This window comes from Taudactylus pleione, unplaced genomic scaffold (assembly GCF_031769625.1).
Source record: "Taudactylus pleione unplaced genomic scaffold, aTauple2 ptg000156l, whole genome shotgun sequence".
NCBI lineage: Eukaryota > Metazoa > Chordata > Amphibia > Anura > Myobatrachidae > Taudactylus > Taudactylus pleione.
In genome coordinates this window covers 19,619,100-19,644,455 of record NW_028284558.1, presented here as the reverse complement: position 1 = coordinate 19,644,455, position 25,356 = coordinate 19,619,100, and the positions used below count along the sequence as shown (strand labels likewise).

At 44.4% G+C, this 25,356-nt stretch overlaps 1 protein-coding gene across 1 annotated transcript in view; it reads left to right on the top strand.

Annotated features, from left to right (window-relative positions):
• Positions 1-25,356, top strand: part of LRP1B (LDL receptor related protein 1B) — a 1,691,377-nt gene that overhangs the window by 1,115,304 nt on the left and 550,717 nt on the right. Inside the window, exons 28-29 of the mRNA XM_088474914.1 lie at positions 15,073-15,204; positions 22,671-22,898. Of these exons, the coding sequence (XP_088331040.1) occupies positions 15,073-15,204; positions 22,671-22,898 (360 nt within the window). The remainder of the gene's footprint in view (positions 1-15,072; positions 15,205-22,670; positions 22,899-25,356) is intronic.

Below are 25,356 nucleotides of genomic sequence, written 5' to 3'. Positions count from 1 at the left end.
CTCTATCTCCCTGCTCTAAGTAGCATCGGCGAGGGGAGGGGGTGGGATGCAGGACTCGGGCCCTCCCCGGACCCCTCCAACAGGCATAGGCCCGGGTAAATTGTACCCGCTCCCCCCCCTCTTGGCACCCCTATGCATACCATAATCTTCGAAATGCAGTATAATGTAACATATGCACAGTCTGGAACCAGACCCCTAGAAAAGGGTGTGGGCCCTCAGGCAGTGAGGCCCACCGGTGATTTCCATTGTACCCCTGTGGGCCAATCCAACCCTGGGACCAGAGGACTCACCGGGTCTGGTGACACCTGGTGCGCACTCTGACTGTCTCTGTCCCTGCTCGCCTGAAGCATGCCAGCACCCAAAAAGGGGGTGCGGTCTGAAGTAAATGGGGCGTAGCCTCGTGGGGATCTCGATTATGTCACTCCGGGGGCAGCCCAGCATTGCCGGAGATGCTAGGCTACCCCCGGAGACTGGAAAGTTGGCTCCTCTTCTATGACAGGAGCCGGGTGCTGCAGGAGAATGTCACACTGCAGCACCTGGCTCCTGTCATTGCAGAGGAGCCAGCATTGGTGTCACCCCCTCCGAGGTGCCCACACTCTCCGCACTCTCCTCATGATGCCTCTGCCTGGGACAATGGGACCTAAAAGGACTCAGAGTGAGGATTGGGTTTGTAGATAGCTATGCCCAGAGAGAAAGCCATTGTTTTGTGTGCTTTCAAATGAAAAGAGTTAAATGCGCTTTTTATAGCAAAACTAAAATCTATGAATTCTTGGGTAGGAACAAAGTTTGTTGCATTTAATCCCTGGAAACATTTTACATCAGGAGTGAAAAAAGAAACCAGTGATTGCTATAGGGTCTGGAAAGTAACTGCGAGTAATCTCATTACTGGCATCACTAGACACTGCTCCACTGAGAACCTCTACACATTACAGAAGTTCTCTAAGAGAATAGCAGCACTGCTGTCTGATTTACCATATTCACACCAATTGAATACAATGAATGGTGATGTTTACAGTAATTTTAAATAGAGATGAGCGGGCAGGGCCGGCTCCAGGGTTCGGAGCACCCTGTGCTGGCCCTTTAGAAGGCGCCCTAACTTTGTGCACTGCGAATCCGCGCGCGCCCGAATTTGGGGGCATGGCCTAATTACCATAGGTCACACCCCCTGTGTGACGTTATTTTGAGGCGTGCCCGCATGACACGACTCCAAATAACGTCAGGCTGAGGGTAAAGCCCAGCACTCCGTCACTCGCTGGGCTTCCCCCAGCCCTCTCCCGACAGTGAATGGTTGCCACGCGCATGCGCGCGCTGCATCCATTCACACTCCGGGGGTCCAGCACTGCCACACAGCTGCGGCAGTGGGAGTCCCCAACCTCCCGATTTGGCCACCCGTGGGCCACTTCAGCCCGTGGGTGGAACAGCGGGACAGTACTGTCCCACTGAAATCGGCATGATGGGGAGGGGTGCCGCCCCTCTACGGGTGGCGCCCCTGTGCGACCGCACTGGTCGAACACCCCTAGAGCCGGCCCTGTGAGCGGGCTCAGTTCTCTGAGATCTGATGGGATCCAGACCCACCACTCAGATCTCCCCGCCAATTTCGGCCTCCACATCGAGGCAAAATGTCATCAGCTGGAGTCGGATTCTTGTGGGTTTTAGATTCCTTTATAAGTCCCCATGGCAGTGAATTTGGCGCCAGTTGTTGACTGTAGTCCACGCTGCTGTGCACTCTCCTCTTATCGGCCGGCTGGCTGTGCTGCTGCTGCTAGTGGCTGCTTATAGCTGCTCTGTCATGTGTCCTCAGCTCCATGCTGCTCGGCTCTGCTGCTGCAAGTGTCCATCCAGTCCAGTGGCTGCTCCTGTGCTGCTGTACTGTGTTCCATCCATACACTCTAGTGGCTGCTCTTGTTCTCAGTGCTGTGCTGTGTACATCCAGTACTGTGCTGCCAATGCACCTGTCCAGTGTCCATCTGCTCCAGTGCTGCCGACGCACCTGTCAGGTGTCCATCTGCTCCAGTGCTGCCAACACACCTGTCCGATGTACATCTTCTCTACTGCTGCTAACACACCTGCCCGATGTCCATCTCCTTCAGTGCTGCCAACGCACCTGTCCGGTGTCCATCCGCTCCAGTGCTGCCGACTCCCCTGTCCAGTGTCCATCCACTTCAGTGCTGCCGATGCAACTGTCCGGTCATCTACCTGTCCAGTATCCATCTGTTCCAATGCTGCCGACTCACCTGTCCAGTGTCCATCTGCTCCAGTGCTGCCGACGCACCTGTCCGGTGTTTATCACTCCAGTGCTGACGACGCAGCTGTCCGGTGTCCATCTGGTTCAGTGCTGCCGACGCACTTGTCCGGTGTACATCTATTCCAGTGTTACAAAATAAGAAAAGTTTGAAAAAAGTAATTTTTTTTGTGAAGTACTGTGACGCCACAGGCCATACCATTAGTGTGTATCCATAACACAAGTACTGTGACGTCTCACACCATACCCCAGTGTGTATCCATAACACAAGGACTGTGACGCCTCAGGCCTTATCCTTATTGTGTATCCATAACACGAGGACTGTGATGGCGCAGGCTGTACCTTTAGTGTGTATCCATAACACATGTACTGTGTGCCGCAGGCCATACCCTTAGTATATAGCCATAACACAAGTACTGTGACACCGCAGGCCGTACCCTTAGTGTATATCCATTAGACAAGTACTGTTTACTGTGATGCCTCAGGCCATACCCCAGTGTATATCCATAACACAAGTACTGTAACGCCTTAGGCCGTACCCCAGTTTGTATCCATAACACAAGTACTGTGAAGCCTCAGGCTGTATCACAGTGTGTATCCATGACACAAGCTTTGTGATGCCGCAGGCTGTACCCTTAGTGTGTTTTAGACTTTCATTAGTTTATTAAACTGCCATACTGTCTGCCACTGCAGTGCCACTCTGTTTCCTAGATGTGCCATGTTGGAAGCTGAACTGCCACATGTCTGTGACACCCACAGCTAGCTTGGTGCAACCTTGTGGTGTAAACTGGATGAAATCAATATTGTGAGCTGTGAAGATTTGCAGTGAAACAAATGCAAAGGACAACTCTCCAATAAGAGTTGTCCTTTATGGTGTGAGGAATTCTAGGTTTTTGACCTGGGAGTTTTTATGCACATGCACAAGCCACTTCCCTCTCGGTAAAGTGTCCGGTAAGAAAGCTATAGGCTTCTATTAGGCAACTCCAGACTGTATCCATGCATGCACCCAGCACACAGAATAGAAGGTGGTAGTGCGCAGTTATTCATACTGTACTTACAGAATAACAGTACATACAGAGGATTACACCCACAACACAGTATGAGAAGTGGTGCTGCACAATTATCCATACACAAAGAATAATATCAGATACAGAGAATTGCACCAAGACACATAGGGCCTGATTCAGAAATGTACGTAAAGCTGATATTTATGCATTAGACCGATTATCTGTAAACTGCGCATGCATCACCGTCATCGATCGCAGCAACTTTTTACCCACTGTGTGATTGGCAGTCAGGGAGAGTTAGTGGGAGTTAATTGGGGAGTGACGGTTAAAACGCAGACGTGTCACAATCATTTTCGTGGCTTGCCACAGCCTGCATCTGCGATCCCATTCGCTATGAAAATGGCTCCAGTGTCTCAGTACACGCCGCCATTCTGCACGACCTTGTTCCTCAGTAGGTTGAATATCGAAGGATCTGCAACTGATGGCTGCGTCTTTGTACACAATCGCTTGGATTTGCGATGCCGCCTATGGGTGTACAAACCCCAGTAGCTGCGACATTTGCATATTTTTGCACAGCTTCTGCGTACAAAGATGCAGCAGTGCAGCATTAACTTACATCTCTGAATTTCATGCATGGATACAGTAATTGTGCAGTACCACTTCTCTTATATTGTGTGCTGGGTGCAATCCTGTATATGTGCTTATTCTGTGTGTATGCATACATGTGCAGTACCACTTCTCTTTTACAATGTTGTGTGTGCCCTGTGCAGTGCTGCCATCAGAAATTGTGGGGCCCGGGAATGACAGAATAAGCAGGCCCCCCCATCACCTCCACAATCTCTCCCTTCCCCCACTCACCCCCACAACCCCACGGAGCAGGGGCAGAGGTTCTCCCATCATGCTGAGCTCACAAAATGACGGAGGTAAACTATAGGCAACAAATGCACTCAAATAATCTTCCCATACCTTCTGAGAGAAACTCACACAGACAGAAATAAAAGAAAAACATAACTAACAAAATTACATAACACTGAGAAGAATTATCTTACAGCTAAACAAATAAATATTACAATCAATGGGAGAAAGTAACCAAAGAACAAAGCAGCCCTAGCCAATCCCACTCCCCACATCTGCAACATGGCATCTGACATGCAATTACACAAGAAGAGTAAGATACTTACCTTACCTCCTTCTTCTGTTCTGGCTGCTCCTCATTCAAGTCCTCACGTTGCGGCTCCTCTTTCAGTGGTGCCTTTATGACATCATGCACGCCTGCTCACAAGTAAAAACTTTTTTGCACAGGCCAGCAGCAGCAGCGCAGGTGGAGCGAGAGGGAGGGCCTTTGCCTGTCACTTCTATTGTGCAGCTACGGGGGGGGGGGGGTTGTAGGAGCTGGCCCCCGGTCCTGTCACAAGGGGAAAGTAGTAGTAGGAGCCCGGCAACGGATGGTAGGAGTGGGCAGTAGGAGAAGGCAGGCCCCCCGAGTGTCCGGCCCGGGATTCCGGTCCCGACAGTCCCCCTTGATGGTAGCCCTGTGTGTGTGCAATCCATACTTGCCTACTTTTGAAAAAGCATTTCAAGGAGATTGTGAAAGCAACATCTATAAGCGCAGCGTTAAAGTGGACGTGTACTGCTACATCTGAGAGGCGTATTATAAAATTGACTTACAGCCAAATGTAAATAAGCCCCAAAGTAAGATCTACTTGTTGAAGAAAACACACTAAAACTTTTTAGAAAATGCATCTAGCCATAGGGATCACTGTGCCTTATAACCAATGCAGGGAAATTATATACTAATGATCGCATTTGAATGTATATATCTATGTTTTTTCTTTTATATAGCAGCTATATAATGGAGGTAAGGTGCAATCAGGGTGACTGCTAGACTCTTCAGGGAGTCAGGGAGATTGCTACTATTTCAGGGAGTCTCCCTGACAATCAGGGAGAGTTAGCAAGTATGGTGTAATGCCCTGTATCTGCTCTTATTTAGTATGTACAGTATAATAACATCCCACAGACCTGTATTTGACATGTTTTGCACTGTTGCTGTTTCATCACTTTCTTTCCATTGACACTGGGCAACAGTCAATCTGTTGCCAGGGATTTAAGAGTCGGTTTAGATTAATTTTGTGCTCCTGATCCTGATATGCCATGCTTATTTTTCAATTGGCTCTAGTTTTTGAGATATGCATATGTCTTTAATATTTATGAAAATTAAATTAAACAATTTTAAAAATAGTTAAAAAGATATTTTTTTTATTCTGATTAAATTTGATTTGTAAAATGTTATAAAAAGACACAGGATAATTACATGCATAAGTGTTAGGAAGCTATGAAAAACATTTTTTGTAGGATTTTCTATAGTATTGTTGTTGTGGGCAGTCCCTCTGCAGACTCCAACAGTAATTGGCCATCATGTGACGATCCCACCTTCCTTGATATCTTTCTTCCATTACCTGAATATCCTGGTGGAACCGGAAGTGATCTCAATGGCTGTACAAAAAAAATTACTTTAATACTCATGTTGGCACCTACTTTCTCGAAACATTTTAGCATATTGTGGACTAATTCATGATAGTTGTCTGCCTTGTGATTGCCTAAAAATGTTTGAATGACAGACACATACCTCAGCCATGCTTCAGATTCGGTTTCAGTCATAGATATGGTAAAATTTGGATCCTTCACCAGTTTCCGTATCTGTGGGCCGTCAAAAATTCCTGCCTTTAATTTTTCAATACTAAGAGATGGAAATGTTCGACAAATATATAGTGAAACAATTGCTTGACTTGTCCAATGCTTTACAAATTGTTTCAGTAAACCCAGTTTGATATGGAGAGGCAGCAGTATGATTTTTTTTTCTGTCAATTAAGGGCTCATGAATGATTTTGGCTACAGTTATAACTTATCTTGGAGGCCATACGGTTTGCTGCCAGTGCTTTTGTTTTGCACGACTATCCCATAAGCATATGTGACAAGGATACTTAGTATATCCACTTTGCTGCCCAAGAAGAAAGTTTACCATTTTTAAATCGACACAAACAGACCACTGATGCTGAGAAGAAGCAATTTTTTCTAAGACTAACTTGATATTTTCATACTGTTTTGTTGAATGACCGATAGGAATCGCCGCAAATTTATTCCCATTGTGCAGTAATACGCATTTTAAGCTCGTTTTAGAACTATCCAAAAAGAGCCGCCAGTCTTCAGCTCAATATTCTGGTAAGCCCATCATCTGGAGAAGTTCCGGAATATTGATGCAATACACAAGATTGTTATCTTGGCTAAAGAACGGCAGTATGGCTTGCTCTCTATTTCAGTACAACGTTATAGTAACATCCGGCTCAAGACAGTGCTTTTCTTGAAGTCTGGATGCTAAAAGCTCAGCTCCTTTTTTCGATAAATTCAAGTCACGAATGAAATCGTTTAGTTCCTTTGAGAAAATTTGTTTGGAGTAGAGGAACTTTCGTCAAACTCACTTTCATCTGTGTTGTCACTTGCACTGGATGAAATTATCGTTTCCACATCATCACATTCAACTTCGCACAAAGAACTGAATAATGGTGGAGGTAAATCTTCGCTATGTGGTATCGGTTGTTTTGGAGAATTCATACTTGGGTATTCCCATTTGCGTTTCTTAAATGGATTCATACCCTTCACATTTACAGCACAAAAATAGCAGTCACTCAAGTGATCTTTTGGCTCACACCACATCATAGGTATGCCGAAATTAAGTCCTTTTCGATCACCTATAGTCCAGTTGTGGAGTGATTCCACGCAGGTTTTACAAACTTTGTGAGGCACCCAAATCGTACCTTGCTGGCTTATGTGATGTCCAAAATAAGCCTGATACACTTGTTTTACGAGTACAGTTATATTTTTTCTCTTTCTTTTGCAACACTATATAACAAAAAACATCAGGGTTGTTAGTTTTCCGTCTCCGAGAAGAACTAATTTTTACGGAGAAAACATTTTGTTTCACACATTCAGTGCTAATTCCCAACAAAAGCCGAGGATGTACTGAACAAAACGAGCCCAAACGGCGGGAAATTGGTTGTGGTGGAACAGAGAGAGGAAAGAACAAAGGAACAGGAGGTGTGCTAACTGCGTCACTCATGCCTCCATTGCTCCTCTCTATATGCTGGGAGGAGGCGTGGCTGTGGTCTGAGGATGTCCCAGCAGGCTCAGCAGTGCAGCGTTAGTGAGTGTTGTCCCAGCGTTAGTGAGGAGATATGAATGTGTTATGTGTTGCTCCTCCCTGTATGCTGGGAGGAGGCGTGGCTGTGGTCTGAGGATGTCCCTGCAGGCTCAGCAGTGCAGCGTTAGTGAGTGTTGTCCCAGCGTTAGTGAGGAGATATGAATGTGTTCTGTGTCTCAAATGTGACTACCAGCTACGTTATCACAAATAAAACAAATTATTGTTATTTTGAAAGAAGATAGTTGTTAAGAAAGCAAAACTAAGTCGATTCTGTTAAGTAAAGTGGCCTAGACTAGTAAGGTTCTTCAAATGGAGAAAATAATAGAATTTTATAATTTTTTATTAATTTGAAAACTGGACCCAATTCAGCTATAGCGAAGATCTAATGCGAACATAGGACATCTTAAATCCTTGGCAAGAAAAAAAAATGTTTTGTTTCCCAATGTTATCATTGCACTTTCATCACACCTCAGTTGTATTTAATATGTAAATGTATTCTAGCAGCAATAAAAATTAACATTTATATTTTATGTTGGCAGGCATGCATTAGGATAAAAGTGTGGTAGTGCAATCTAGGAGGCCTAGTCCTATAGTACTTCTAGGAGGTATGTTCATAGATCCAAACTTGACTGCACTACTGTCTACTTTTGAAAAAGCATTTCAGGGAGATTGTGAAAGTAACACCTATGAGAGCAGCGGTAAAGTGGGCGTGTATTGCTACATCTGAGGGGCGTGTCATAAAATTTACTTACATCCAAATGTAAACGAGCCCTAAAGCAGTTAGTAAGATCTACTTGTTGTTGAAAACACATTGAAACTTTTCAGAAAATGCATGTAGCCATAGGGATCATTGTGCCTTATAACCAATGTAGGGAAATGATTCTAATGATCCCATTTGAAATGAATGTATATTTATCTCTGTTTTTATGTATAACAGCTACATAATGGGGGTAAGGTGCAATCAGGGAGATTGCTAGACTCCTCAGGGAGTCAGGGAGATTGCTACTATTTCAGGGAGTCTCCCTGACAATCAGGGATGGTTGGCAAGTATGGTTTTAAAGTAGCAGTCATTTACAAGGCAAAATCAAGCCGATGCCTGCAGTCCACAGGCTTTTACATTTATCTAAGAATGTTCAGTAATTTTATTAGCATTTACATTATTTATTTATAGTGAAATTAAATGTAAATAGCTCAAAATATCATGTGCGGTAATGTCCAAGTTAATGTATTGCCTGATTACAGTACAGTATATTTTTATATCACATGTAACTGTTTTCTCCATACCTGTTTGGTGATGTCGCTGCTCCTCTATTGCTGAGTTGGACATACACCAGCGCATGTAGCATAAAATATGCAGGTTGATTCTGTGCATCCCACAAATCAGACAGCACTCATGAGTTATGTGTAACACGACTTCTGGCACACGGAGGATAGATGTATGTGGACACATCTGTATCTCACACTTCAGCCTGCCTGGTAGGGACAGAATAGGGAAAAGAAGGGGTTGTCTAACGCAGGCTGATAAAGTAAGGGCATGTTCGTGTAATTGCTAATAGATGCAGACCAGCACTGTGACACATATATACCAGTTAAAGCCATTATCAATTGTAGGAGCCTGAGGGCTGGTCTAAAAATACAGTATTGAGGATGGTGAAGATCGCCAGCTCTTGCTTACTGCTTCTGATAGGCTGAGTGCGAGTTCTCCTCTCAAGCTGACAGCTGCTTTCTCATTCATTACACCTATATTATATGATTTTTTTTTAGAGTACTGTATTATAGCAATATGTTTCTTTCTTTTCAAATAATGAAAAATGCACTTCTACCTGCTGCAGGGCCATAACTAGGGGTGTGAGAATAGTGTACAGAGAGCAGAACCCTGCCACTCACCCACGACCCCTGCATCTGGCTAGCAGCATGCCTGGAAAGGCACCCTGAAGCCAGAATTGCTGCTATAGTGCTGCCCGCAGTGTAGGCAATGTTCATTGAGAGTCGTGCATCGGCATAGATACACGTTTTCAGATGGATCTTTTCCAAGTATAGGGCTGATGAAAGTGCGCACTGATGATGAAGACGTATGTCAAACCAAACTTATGCATAGGGGCTGTCCACTTCCAAAGATGCACACAAGTTTGCATATAGACAAACATATGCACTTAGGGTTTGATTCAGAGTTGTATTGTATTGCACAGGTGCAGGGAAGCTCTGTACAATGCCGTACAACTAATATGCTAATGCAGCAGGGGGTGTCTGGTGTAACTAGCCACCTCCTGACAGCATTGCAGATCCGAGTGCTGTGTCCTAAGATGTAGCATTGGATGTTCTGCGAGACCATAGACCATCTGAATAAACCTGAGGTTACTCAGATTGCCCCTTGGAGATCCACAGCCGAGGCCAGGTAATTTGCATTGGTAGACGCAGACCCTGGCTTAGGCACTCCCAGAAACTGGAGGCCAGCTTTGCCCACTACTGTCAATCAGGCTGTGGCTTTGTGGAACTGCGAGAGATCTCGCAGTAGAAGACAGGCGCATGTGCAGTACCGACCCTATGCATGCGCTGATCTTCTAACAACGGTTTGCGCATTACTCTGAATCAGGTCCCTAGATCTGTACACACAAAGCTGTAGCAATGACGGTAGTCTGCCTTTCAGGGGAGCAGCAGCAGCGGTTTCCTCTCCTCTGCCTGTGGGGGGAAACGATCACACTGATTGTCCCTCCCCCCTGGATTTGCGCTGGACTGAGGGGCTCACAGCGCCCCCCTCCCCAGCGGAAGCGGCACTGCAAATAGGTTTTTTATTCCTAAGGGGGGTGTGACCACACCTCCCACAATTAGGCCATGGCCACATTATTAATGGGGCCCGGGGCGGCTCTCTACGGCCATGCTGCCGTTCAATACTGCATTAGCCACATTATGTTTCTGGTGAATAAATTACTCACTATTTGACTCTCTGGGGGGTATCCAAATAGCAGCGCTAATGTAGTGCTGCTAATTGATCGCTGCGGGGCTTATTGTGGATATTTTTCGGGACCTGATGTGTCCCAAAAAATAATCAACGATAAATGCTGTTTTTTCACCTAAGTGGTGAAAACATATACTGTAGGTCCGTGATCTTATTGTGGGTGTATTCAGGAGAATTATCCTATTATTTCCACTGAAATAATAGGATAGGGTGAAAAAAAAGATCGGCAAAAAATGGGGATAATCCATAAACTATATAGAGGTCTAATTGGATACTGCCCATAGATTAACAAAGATTAATTCAGTAACAATACGGAATAAATTGCAAAAAAAGGTGGTCCAGTCACATTGATGCAATAGTGAAAATAAAGTATATATAAGTTCTCAGCAACAACATTGGCCACCCAGTGGCCAATATTATTACATCTGCTGGCCCAATAAATAATAGAAAGGATTCACACTGACTATGAGTAATTATAATTCCCACATATGAGTCTAAATCTGAAGTACATATTGATTTATGCTCACATTAGGGAATGCACAAAATATAACTTGCAAGTTTATACGTCCAATAAAACAGAACATACGTAGTATTAAACAATTTTCAAGCTCCTTTTACATATAAATACTAAAGACAGTATTTGATGAATTAAGCATCTTGCAACAAGATCCGTTGTTTACTTATGGCTTTGCATGAATTAAATATTACAGAGAGATTACAGACTTTCAAATTGGAATTCTTAAACAAACTCCGCAATTGCTCAGATGTATTTTCTGGAGACAACTCTTCTCCCAAACACACAGAGCTCAGAGTAATATCCTGCATCTTTCACAAGGGCCTAATTTTCCTTTCATACTTGTCAATTGATTTAACATCCACCCAGGATACCGAACACGTAATTTCTGTCTCCTGGGAATTGCTGTCCATACAAAGTAGCGACAAAACATTGTTTGTGTTAAAAACACAGACAATACAGTGTAAAATCAATACAATTATCTGTTTCCTACGGACTATATAGTTAAATATGGTGTGATGGCTATGGCTAATGATGAAGTCTTAGTAACAAGGGTTCTAATGACTGTATTTGATCTTTTTTATTGTGTATACTGTAAATTGGTAATCTGCCTCAATATTTATTTTATCCCAATGATCACATAACTCACATTTAGGGCAGGAAAAAAAGCTTATTTACTACTTTGTTCAATTTAAGAAAGGGTTAATCAGAGATTTCATTGGCCTATATACTGTATACCGATGTTTACCGCTGTCCCCATAGATCTCTTTGACAGAATCAGGCAATTTATCAAGCTGTGAAAAGCAAAGCTTTTAGCTGCTAGGTAACAGCATCCTGATATGGAATTGCCTATAGCCGACAAAGAGTAACCCTTGAGGTCAGAAAGACTTTGCTGGATCCCTCAGGGGTTTAACAACGTGGCGCATCTGTGGACATCAACCACAGATGAGCATTTTGTTACTAATTTCCTATTAACCTTAGGAGGAGACCGCTGAGCAGGGAGATAATGCCGGAGGTTACAGGGAAGGTAAGAATTGCTGAATACCGTTGGTATCCAAATATGTATGGCTGCAAGATACAAAGCTAGAGGTAACATCGGTTGCAGATTATGAAGAGCCCTTGAGCCGTCAATGTCTTCAGCATCACAATTGCCTTATATTAGAATTTATAGCCCCCATTTTAGTTCTACCCAATCCAACACCCCCTATTTCATCATCTTTATGCTGTAAAATAGGTGTATAGTACAACTTGCTAAAAATAAAAAAATATAAAACAGCATAAACCAATTTCCATGGTGCTATCTAAGCAGTTTCACAATTGGGGTCAGTCTTGGTTGCCTTCATTCACAGCTTGGACTTTAAGGGACATATTTATCACTTTCTAATGCGGTTGAGATTATAAATATGTCCCATAATCGTAATGTGGTAATGTAAATTACCACTTGCAATTAGCATCCTTTGGGTGTCTGTACAGAGGTTGTGAGCCATGTTCGGTGAAGTACCCTTTTTCATCAAAAACCCGCTCCAACCCGGGACACTAACTATGGACTGAGCATCGGTCAGAGTGCGTTTTAACCCCTTTTACACTGAACCCGGGTTTGCTGTGACCCGGGTTTTCTGGCATTACAGATGTCATCTCCAAGTGCTACTGAAGACAGTCAATCAGTTAGTTTGAGTTTTCATGACCTGGCTAGCGCTGTTTCCACTGCAACTGTACCACTATCACTGTGCTTCTGGATTCAGAGTCTACGAGCAGTGATGCATCAGTGGGGCCCAATGTGGAGGGATCCTGAGGGAGGGATCCTGGAGGGATCCTGAGGGATCCAATGTGGAGGGATCCTGAGGGAAGAACAACCAATTTGTAATTATCTGTTATAGATCTGAATTGGTGCTTTTTTGACTACATACATCTCTATATGCTACCAATGTGCTGAAACATGATTATGTAACTAAGTGCATAGTTTGCATAAATGAATTGACAAATTCAGGATTCTACTAATTGCAGTCATCAGTTATACGAAAATATTCCTTTGGACTGTCAAGGGAGCCCAGTTGTCTTCCTATGTATATGTCCTGTCAGGACCACGGCTAGCTGTTATATTTAAGGATACTGTAGTACCCCTCACTGTTGCTGCCTGGACAGCTCTGGGAGACACCTTACAGACAGGTGGGTCATTTTTCCTGATGCACAGAAAATTTACATTTAGATAATAGATACCAGCTTCTTTTAATATAATTATTTTCTCTTATTGGTCAAGAAGGTAACAATTACATGTATCAATACAACTGTACAGAATAATGGAAATAAAAAATGCAAGGTAAAGTATGGCATGGGTAGATCTAAAAGTGTATAAATATTTATTCTAAAAGAATAAATATGAGCAAATGTTTAGGCGAAAAGGGCATATAATGGTAAAATGAGTACGGGCTGACAGATTCTGTCAATATTACATTGCACCAGTAATAATAAACACAAGTCTTGACTCCACAAGCTCAGACTCACTAGAACAACTCTAGTAAAAAAGTGGAAGTTAGAACCCAGAAGTTCTTTGTCAACAGATGTACAGTAGATTGATCCGGAGAATATGTTTCCATATTTACAAAGTGTTAGAGCAAAGCAACCCCAACCCATTAAAGTCAGAGGCATATAATCCATTCTGTGTCTTCTGTTTGTGATCAAAGCTGCCTGTAACTCGAAACTCAAGGTGTTTGAAATAATTATTTATAAAACATTACAAGCATTACAGAACATATAAAAAAATCAATTCTTCATAAACAGAATTATTCTGTTTCTACTATATAAGTCAAATTAATGCTAGTTCTTGGGACCACATTTTGTTTCCAAGCTGCATAAATGGGACATTTATTTTACTCATATAGGAATGATAATTGTGTAGTGTGTATACAGGAAGTTGGACGTTCTCTGGATCGTTTCAGTTGTGAGGGAAACAAAAGTGGATCATTTCTCTTATCTTTCAGTTGTGTGATGTCCAAACATTGAACAACAGCACAAAGAAATGAGCTATTGAGCCTAAGGAGTCAATCTCATTAGGTGCGAGGTGCTATTTTCACTTCGAATTCACATAGCGAATTAATTTTGCAATCTAATCAGCAACTCGCACTGAATCAGTCACACTGAATTCGCAACTTTCCATTCGCACCTACCTGAGGGTGAGAGATGGAAATTAAAATCTTTACTTTAAGGTTAAAATGTTGGGGCACTGTGCTGAACCCCTTGGACACCCCAATGACTAATTAGAAAATAGGAAGTTTCCAATTAGCTTAATTAGTCCAATAATTACATGTCATTTTTTGGGGTTAAAAAAAATTGTCATCAATTTACCCCCAAATCAACTTTTTCGTTAGTTTAGGCAACCCAAATTTAATTACAATAATTTTTTAGTTGAAAAATTAATGTTTTTATAATTTTTTTTTCAATTTTTCAAGGTGCCCTTAAAGTACCCCCAAATCACCCTTTTTCCTACTTTTTTGCCATTTTTTCGTTTAATTATTTGAGATTAAACGAAAAAGTTTGTTTTTTATAATTTTCTTGCATTTAACCCCCCCCCCCACAAATCAGCCTTTTGACACCATTTAAAAACCCAGAGTACCTTCCTAATGTCCACAAACAGCCTTCTATACAGTCCTGCTATTGAAAATATCCTTTTTGGGGGGTCCAGGATGATCTCCCCACATTTTCATGCATTTCTCTCAAATCTCATTTGGGAGTCAATTCACACCCCTCTGCTGCGAGTAGTGCGAATAGGCATTTTTAATTGGATTGGAGAATTCTCTGGAGCGCGCTTCAACACGAAGTCTGCGAGTTTCAAGAAACAAACTCCCTACTCGCAATTTGCACCTAATTGGATTAACCCCTAAAAGTTCATACATCCAACTTGTTGTATGTATATAGCGTAACAAGAAAATAAATATAATCCTAATGTCTGGGGAGCACTATGGTAGAGGGAATATGGAGCAACACAGGTGAATCTAGACTTGGGATAAATACTGTATGTGCTCAAATTTAGCATAAAAAGGAAATATTCAACAGAGAATGGTAAAAAAAATGTACAATGAAAACAACATTATTACTCAAGTAAAATGGACTATGTGTGACAATGTATTTTTAAATCATTTACTGTTATTTATATCCTTTCAGCTCCCAATCCTTGTGCCACCGGTAACGGGAGAGGCCCCTGCTCCCATCTGTGTTTGATCAATTTCAACAGAACAGCTGCTTGTGCCTGTCCTCATCTGATGAAGTTATTCTCCGATAAAAGGACGTGTCGCGGTAAGTCATTTATGAATGTTTTCATTGTGTTTCCGTTCAATATCCCATGAAAACTTATCACCCACACATTGGTGTAAATGAAATACAACCTGCTGTACACCCACAGTGCTGGGTGTGCTTAAATACAGGGGACAAATGACGTAGGGGTCCCCCGTACTTAAGCACAACCAGCACCGGGCTAGTCAGAACCAGCCCTGGTTGCCAAAATACAGGGGACAAACGACATAGGGGTCCCCCGTATTCTGCGCAACCAGCACTGGGCTCTGATCCAGTCCTGGTTCTGGAAATACAAGGGAAAAAAATGAGTAGGGTTCCCCTGTATCTTCTAAAACCAGCACCAAACTTTTTCTAGTGGGGGGCTGATGCCACAGCCAGGGGAGCCCTTTTACCGGGCCCCCCAGCCGCAGTATCAGCCCTGACTGCTAGTCAGACCAGGCCAGGCATCCCTGGAGAGCTGGGGACCCCCCCAATAAAGGGGTCCCCCTCTCCTGGGCACCCCAGGCCCAGGCTGATAGCCCGGTGCTATCCCCGCCACCCCTGATGGCGGTGGGTGGCGAGTTGATAGTGTGGTGTGGTGTAAATAAAGAATAGCAAACATTGTCTTTACAAGTAGAACTACAGGTCCCAGCAAGCCTGCCCGGCATGCTGGTACTTGGAGAACCACAAGTACCAGCATGCAGGGCATTAAGGGCCCACTAGTACCTGTAGTTCACCTGTAAAAAATGTTTACAAAAACACAGGACACTCACACTGTGACAGTATACATTTATTAAACATACATGCACTCACATACACACACACATGTACACATACTCACCTATGTATCCCTGTAGCTATCGGTCCACTTCTCCGTTAAAGTATCCATAGGGGGGCCTGTGAAAAAAAACTATACTCACCATCTCCTATGCGAGGTTCTGTCCTCTTCGTTCCAAAGTAGGCATCCCACGGACTTGGCAAAAAAAAACCCTGAAAATCGCGAAACCACGTACTTAAGTACCGTTCAGTAGAATGGTACTTCCTGAATGACATCAGAGGTCATCCCCCGTCTCTCAGCCAATGAACGGCTCCCTCCATTGTAGTCAATGGAGGGAACCGCAGGGTAAATTTTAATAACCCTGCGGCAATGTCAGTGACACAGATGCAAGTAGCACGGATCTCCTGGTCCGTGCGTGCATCTGCGTCATTACGAAATACACGGAAATACACAGCAGGACAGATGGGTCTCACTGACACATCCGTGCTCTGTGTCAATCATGTAGCATTGATCTCCCGAGTCCGTGCTACATGCAAATTAGCAACATAATGCTGATCAGCACTTTGCCCATTTAGGGCAAAGTCATTTTTAAAAATGGCCGCCCGAGGCAAAACCTCGAGATCCGACACAGTGGATCGAGAGGTTTTGCCTTGATTAGGGATCCAGGGCAGGAGGAGAGATCCGAGCGGTGCCTCGGATCGCCCCGGATCCCCGAAGATTGGGTGGGTTCAGTTCTCAGGGAACCGGAACCGCTCATCCCTAATTTTAACCAATTTGTCTGAACGACCATTTTTGTCTGTTTTCCAGTGTTTGTGAGCAAATGGTTGATTGTCATTTGCTCCCATACATTACCAGATTTTCATTCCAACCAGCCAGAATGGACAGATATCTGACAGATAATTGTATAGTGTACTGCAGTGGTAGCCAACCTCGGTCCTCGTGAGCTACCAACAGTTCACGTTTTCCAGACCACCTAGCAGGTGCACAGGTGTATTCATTACTAACTAACATATTTGAAAAGATCCACAGGTGGATTAATAATATCACTTGTGATTCTGTGAGGAGACCTACAAAACATGCACCGTTGGTAGCTCTTGAGGACCAGGGTTGGCTACCACTGGTGTACTGTATGTCCAGCATAACAGTCCAGAATTAAAGGATGTTCATGCTTAACCATTAATGACTTAGGGCCTGATTCAGACCCACTCGCGAGCGGCTGTCCGCTCGCAAGTGGGTCGATGTTATGCACTGAGCATGCGCACGACGGAGGGAGCTCCGTCGTGCGCATGCGCCAGACGCGACGAGCGAAGGAAAGTCCTTCGCTCGTTGTGTCCGATCAAAGGGGGCGTGCTGTCAATGTTGATTGACAGCACGCCCCCTTTGGTGGGCGTGCCGGGGGCGTGCCTCCCTGACGGGGGCGTTCCCACGGGAACGCCTCCCGTCAGAAGCCGGCCCACTGACATCACTAGTGATGTCAGTGGGAGTGATTTTGGCTCTGATAGAGCCAAAATCACTCCGGTGCTTGCGGTTGAAAACCTCAACCGCAGGCTCCGGCTCGCAATTTCGATGGTCGCGATGGTCTCGACCATCGCGGCCATCAAAAAGCACGCTCGTATAGCCTGTGGGTGGTGACCCACAGCTATACGAGTGTCCAGGAGGACGCTCCATGAAAATGGAGCCCGGCCCTCATTCAGAGCGTGCGCTCTGCTCAGAGCGTACGGCTCTGAATGAGGGCCTTAATTAGTACCTCAGTCAATTTGATTTAACCACTCTAATACCTGAACTGTTGGGATGCCTTGAGAACAGAGTTTGGGAACCTCTGCTATAAGGAGTGTTTTTTTTCCACAAAAAAAAGGTTTCACTACTCACCTAAAATAACAAGTTGATACAAGATTTTAGTAACTCCCAGACTCTGGATATTTATTTTATTCATGTCTGAAATTATTTCACTTATGTCTTCTACTTTCTGGAACTAGTTATAAGAATTAAAAACTAGACCAAAAAAATTGTTTTGATACTGCGCATCATGGATTACCACTACAAAAAAGCCCTACTTATAAGTTAAGCATACTTTGCCGGTGTTCTTTATTGGTTACACAGCACCAGGGGCGTATCTATAATGGGTGCAGGGTGTGTGGTGCACATGGGCTCCTGGGCCCAGGGGGGCCCGCACTGCACACATAGCACACTTACCTCTCCGGAGTCTCATGTCGGCGCCGGTGCCTGCACTGTACAAATGGCTAGAAAATGGCCGCCTCTATTTTCCCATCATTTGCACATGCGCAGTACACGGAAAATGGCTACTGCGGCCATTTTCCTGGTGACCTGTGCATGCGCTATAGACTCTGGGCACACTCTAGTGCCCAGAGTCTATAAGTGCAGTGCTGGCCACAGAGCCGCCAGACCGAGAGGAGGGGGCCCGTGACTGAGCCTGCACACGGGCCCCCTCCTCTCTAGAAACGCCCCTGGGTTACACTCTAACTGTAGACCACTAAAGTACTACTTTGGGGTGTGCCCCAGACCCTATTATTGCTTGGAATGCACTTGTGCAATCTGTAATACTGATTGTCAGGAAAAGATCTAACCAACCCTAGGTTTCCAAGCACCCATTATGAAGCTGTGTAGTAAATATGGCTTCCAGATGAGTCAATCATGTCAGTTGGCAGTAAGTTTGCCTCTTTCACGTATCTCTTGCTATCAGCAATCTTATCTTTGGCTGTCGGCACTGTCATTGAACAGATGCTGTCTGCTAACAATTGGGGTCACCTCCAAATGGTGCATGAGTGCAGGCTTGCCCAACTAACAGGGGATGTACAAAAAATGAAACCCCTTCAAGCCTGGACTCGTGTTATTAAATGCAGGTCCCCTTTAAATCTACATTACAACTGACACAGCATCTGTTCTCTTCCAGACAGCCAGATGTTCCTGCTCATTTTCCCATTTATACATGTCAGAGTTGACAGATGAATACTGTAGGCTGCGTATGAACAGTAGATGCTCCCATTTTGAGAATACACTATGTCAGGTGACTGGGAACCAGAGAAGTGCCTCAGTGTCAGTGGTTCCTAACGAATTGACAGGTTGCATCTTCATGAATATTGCTTTTACTTACAATATAAAATAACTAGAGCCTCATGTCCCATATTGTATTGCCACCAGATGTCACAGTCATTATCACAGTCTAGGCTAATGCTACTTTTAAATATATGGGATGTAGTCAAAAGGTCGACAATCACCTCAATGTCCACAGTTATGATGTCGACATGCAATGTGTCAACTTTCTCTGCATGTCCACAGGTGAAATGTCAACATTGTCAGAGTGTCAACAGTAGGGTTAGGTTGCAGGCGGGAGAGTTAGGGTTAGGCTGCAGGGGAAGGCTAGAGTTAGGTTGCAGGCAGGAGAGTTAGGGTTAGGTTGCAGGCAAGAGAGTTAGGGTTAGGCTACAGGGGAAGGCTAGGGTTAGGCTGTGGGTGGGAGAGTTAGGGTTAGGCTGCAGGTGGGAGAGTTAGGGTTAGGCTGCAGGTGGGAGAGTTAGGGTTAGGCTGCAGGGAAAGGCTAGGGTTAGGCTGCGGTGGGAGAGTTAGGGTTAGGCTGCAGGTGGGAGAGTTAGGGTTAGGCTGCAGGTGGGAAAGTTATGGTTATGCTGTAGGGGAAGGCTAGGGTTAGGTTGCAGGCGGGAGAGTTAGGGTTAGGTTGCAGGCAGGAGAGTTAGGGTTAGGCTACAGGGGAAGGCTAGGGTTAGGCTGTGGGTGGGAGAGTTAGGGTTAGGCTGCAGGTGGGAGAGTTAGGGTTAGGCTGCAGGTGGGAGAGTTAGGGTTAGGCTGCAGGGGAAGGCTAGAGTTAGGTTGCAGGCAGGAGAGTTAGGGTTAGGTTGCAGGCAAGAGAGTTAGGGTTAGGCTACAGGGGAAGGCTAGGGTTAGGCTGTGGGTGGGAGAGTTAGGGTTAGGCTGCAGGTGGGAGAGTTAGGGTTAGGCTGCAGGTGGGAGAGTTAGGGTTAGGCTGCAGGGAAAGGCTAGGGTTAGGCTGCGGTGGGAGAGTTAGGGTTAGGCTGCAGGTGGGAGAGTTAGGGTTAGGCTGCAGGTGGGAAAGTTATGGTTATGCTGTAGGGGAAGGCTAGGGTTAGGTTGCAGGCGGGAGAGTTAGGGTTAGGTTGCAGGCAGGAGAGTTAGGGTTAGGCTGCAGGGGAAAGTTAGGGTTAAGCTGTGGGCGGGAGAGTTACTGTGAATACACAGTTTTAGCACCAGCAGCCATCTCCCTGCTTCCCCCTCCCCCAGCCATCTCCCTGCAACCCCCTTTCCTGTCCAAGAGCAGAAGCCATCCTCCCCTTTGTGCTGGGGCAGAAGCAGCCATCCCCCTGCTCCCCACTCCCCCAGCCATCTCCCTCATGCCCCTTCCCCAGCCATCTTCCTGCTTTCCCTCTTCCTCTGCCTGAGGGCAGCAGGAGCCATCCCCCCTCCCCTCTGTGCGGGGGCAGTAGCAGCGGTGTAGGACAGAGGCTGTAATGTATCCCTGCACAGTGTCAGTAGTGCACAGACAGCGCCACAGTGCACGGATGACAGTCTCTGGTCAGTCCTGCAGCAGCAGCAGGGTGCGGGGAGCCGGCTGTGCTCTCTCGCTCCTAGGCTCCCCGATGACAGCCTGTCACTGACACACCCTCCAGATGGGGAGCACATTACACAGGCTCCAATCACAGCACAGGGTGAGCACAGCCTGCCCAGCTCAGTGCATAATGCGGACTGTGCTAGGGGAGGCGATCGCTCCAATCGCCTTCCCCCCTGGATACACCACTGATGTTCCCTACCACATGTATACACACATACCCACTAAGGTTAATTTTTGTTGGGAGCAAATTAACCTACCAGTATATTTTTGGAGTGTGGGAGGAAACCAGAGTATCTGGAGGAGACCAATACAAGCTCAGGGAGAATATACAAACTCCACACAGTTAGGGCCATGGTAGGAATGGAACCCAAGACCTCACTGCTGTGAGGCAGTAATGTTAATGTTGGGTATACACTATACAATTATCTGGGAAATCTAAATAATATCGACGGATCGTCCAGATAATTGTACTGTGTATGTGTGCGACCAATCCGAAAATATCGATTGGTCTGTCATGCTGGATCATCAAGCAAGTCTTTCCAATGCAATATTTTGAAGTTACAAGTCGGCCACATCGTGTAGTGTATACACTGAAGGACATTATCCCTTTTACTTCTGGTCACGATATCTGGTGGGTCACAGGCTGCCAGATAATATATCTGTTGGTGTGACATACATTTTATTTGTCAGTGCACACCCTGCATAAACCATACACCATCCGTGCTGCATTGTGCTAATTGCAGGAAAAGAGTGTCACATATGGATGTAGCCAGCCTCATTGTTGCCGCGATGCGCCCGCACGTGCGCTCCATCACGGCATAGTGCCGTGGGCATGCTAGTTGCGCCATCCATGCCGCAATCTGTTCGCGTCGCGTCATAGATGAGCGTGGCTACATCTGTACCAACAAATTAGATATTTACTTTCATTAGTATAGCTTTCACAGAACCAATCAAAACTGATACAGTATATTGTTCTTGATTACACGCAACATACTAGTTTACTCTCCCAGAATGTCCGGGCAGAGTCCCCTACGGACACCCAAGAGAGCAGGTTACCTTCCTGCATCCCACCAATGTTATAGTGAAATTGGCAGAACGGTGGCGTGATTATGCTATTCTCAGTTTATTGCCCTGGAGGCCATGCTATAATGATACTACTTGTCCCACCTACCAGTGGCATTGGCCAAATGCATCTCTCTTCCTTAGGGGGAGATAAAAAAAGTAAGTATACATACAGTATGTACAAATACTACCTTCTTTGAACATACTATTCGGTTCAGAATCAAAAATCATTTCAGTTTACATTTTATATTTTAACCAGGTTTCTGTCAGCTTTACAGTATTATCCATTCATGACTCACGGGCAGTTATCCCAGTTGTCATGCCTGTTCCTTACAACGTGGCCAAGTCGAAGCTTCTGCTGTCTAAGATAACAGCACAAATAGCGTTTTCTTGGTCACTATTAAATACAGGTTTCAGTGATGAACAGACCCAAGTTGTTCATAGACTTCATGAAATTGCAAGTGCACAACAGTTATTTTGTTTTAGTCAGTATTTTTAATACCAGCATGTGTTTTATTTTATTACTGCTATCACTCTGGAAAGTCTTCTTGTTTCAACTTAAGTTTGAATTATTTGTTGAAATTTAGTCGATATTTGACAGAGTTATACCTGGCTGGTTACAGTTTTAATAATTGCACACGAACCAATATTCATGTGAACAAAGTTTATCAATTTACTATAATTAGTAATTTGGTAGTGAACTGATGTAACGTGTTCCTAGTAAATGCACATGGTATAAAGGGGTCTATTTACTAAGCAGTGTTAGGAGACAGTGAAAAGTGATAAGAAAGTGATAAGGTGCCAGCCAATCAGCTCCCAACTGTCACTTTTCAAACACAGCCTGTGAGATGACAGTTGGGAGCTGATTGGCTGGCACCTTATCACTTTCTTATCACTTTTCACTCTGTCTCCTAACACTGCTTAGTAAATAGACCCCAAACTCATGAATTTAGTTGGCCTCAAAAAAAGGCTGTCTGCACTGTATGTCGGAAATACGCAGCTTAATTACAGATGGGTTAAAATTGAATGTACATTTTTGTTTTGCAGAAATGAAGAAGTTTCTCATCTACGCGAGGAGGTCAGAGATACGGGGAGTAGACATAGACAATCCATATTTCAACTTCATTACAGCTTTTACCGTGCCAAACATTGATGACGTTACAGTGGTGGATTTTGATGCTGCCGAAGAGAGGTTGTATTGGACTGATGTGAAGACCCAGACAATCAAACGTGCTTTCATAAACGGAACAGGTCTGGAGACAGTCATTTCAGGAGGTACAGTCACACGCATCTCTTTTATTCATTAAAATGCAGGATGGGAAAATCAATTAAAAGGTCTGAACATCTAATACTCAAGTCATTTGTAAAGGTCTACACAATGTACTGTAGTATGTATCCTTTGTGCTCTGGACGAGGGACATTAATGTATAGAATGAGTAAGGGTGTGCAGGCGCAGCACTGCCCTGCTAGATGCATCTAATTTTAAGTTAAACAGATCTTGAAATTTGTCAGCTGGTGATGAAATGTAAATATTGCACCTACAGGGTGCAATATTGCACCTACAGGGTGCACATTTTGGAGTTGATTATGATGATTGATGCTTCTTGCTCCATTTGCTAAAGTTAAGGTTGCACATATCCTTAGATACATGTGACTAAAAGCACAGACGTGGAAACATTAGTGTGCTGACATATTTAGCTCATATGTGTAAGGGGCATATTCTCATTCAACTCTAAAGGCCCCCATACATCAGCAATCTGAAAACCACAATTGAACAATTTGAAGATTTATTGCCCGATCTCAGGATTTCCCAATCGAGCTATCTGCGCCCATACACTACAGATCTTTTTCAGTGATTTGCAGTTCGATTGCAGCAAACACAGATCTGGCAATCTTGAAAGGCCCATCATTTTGCTAGAAACGGTCTGCAAATCTGCTGATCATGTCCATACACTAGCGATCTACAGCCCAAATCGATCTGTGAAATCCAACATGTTGGACAATCTGATTAAACAATTCCAATCACTTTTTGGTTGCAATCTGCGATCTGTGAAGCCATACATTGCAGATTTTTATACACAATCGATTGCAAATTGCACAATTGCTGCAATCCATCTCTGATGTATGGGGGCCTTAAATCAGGCCCATTACGGTTTGCTGTGCTGTCTTCTAAAACCTGTCATTCTTTGTATCCTATATTAATACAGCAGACCAACTAAGGTATTACAGTTGCTGTGGATGTATTCACGGTTTACTTAAATCAATCTAAATAGTACAAAGATATCAGGTTGCACAGGACATTCATTTTGCTCAGTATCTTCTTTACATGTCATGTTCCAAAACCCCAAACAGTACTTATTTTCCAGGTCTCCTCATAGAATCATAAGTGAAATAATTAGCTCCACCTGTGAATCTTTTAAAATGTGTCAGTGAGTAATGAATACACCTGTGCTCCTGCTATGTGAAATGTTTGGAGTTCTGAGGACTGAGTTTGAGAACCACTGCTTTAAATCAATCTATAAATTGTAATTGTTTGCACACTACTTTATAGTCACAATTGCTATTAAATATAAAATGCATCTTTTCTTGCTCAGAAATGTCCAGTATGTGCTAGTTCTCATATGATAACTGAACTTATAGTGTAACTATAAGTTCATTTATCATATGAGAATGAGCACATACTGGAAAATTTTTTTGTAATTAGGTTTCCTAAAATAAGACACATTTACTAAGCTTCTGCTTGAGGCTTTACGGCAGTTTTCCGGCGGTTTTGCAATCCACTGATTTACTAAGGGCATTCACACACGACCTTTCAACCTCCATTTCCACTGCCGTAGCAGAGCTTTCAGTGCCCTGTGCTAGCCACGCCCACAAGAGAGCATGACACCATGGAGAGGGGGTGGGGCCAGCAGCCCCAACAATTACATAATTACAGATCTGACCGGAGCTTCCTCAGGGTGCTTCGGGGATGCTGTTAGAGCTGTAGGATGCCTGCCTGGATCATCCAGAGGATGCTCCGGCAGCACTGAAGTAGGGATTCTGGCTGCATGGTGCAGTTCCGCCGACAGGGCACTGTGCTCTGTACAGTGGTACCGCTCGCACACCCCTAGTTACGGCACTGGCCATTTCTATTTGTATTATAAGAGAGCAGGATCTCAATCTACTGGCGATATTGCAGATCCACCATTCTACAGTATGTACATATAAAGAGCGCAGGTCCCCCCCCCCCTTACAAGCCTTTAGAACACAATTGACAAACGGACCACCATTGATTTTTTTCATTAGAAGTATAGAAACCCTGTAATTACTAAGCGGCATGTTTACAACCAGCCGAAAAGCCAATGACAAACCTGCCCAAATAATAGATCTACTTCCGGCAGGTGAGTTTGTGTTAAGCACTGTACAAATCACTAGGATATGTGCAGGCTTTGCTGTGTAAAAAGTGTAAAAATGGCTAAATTTACTAAAAAAAACAAAACAAAAACAAACTATGTGGGCTCCCACGCAAAACAATAACCAGCCCTGGCCTCTTAGTCTAGGCTAAATGCCCATGGCTGTTCTCTGCACCCCCGGGCCTTTGGGTGTGATGTTAATAGTGAATAATATTTATAATTAATATTCTTTACAGAGGGAGCACAAGTCCCAGCAAGCCTTTGAGGACATGACAGCACATGGAGAACTACAAGTGCCAGCATGCCCAGCAGCAAGGGCCTGCTGGCACCTGTAATCCACC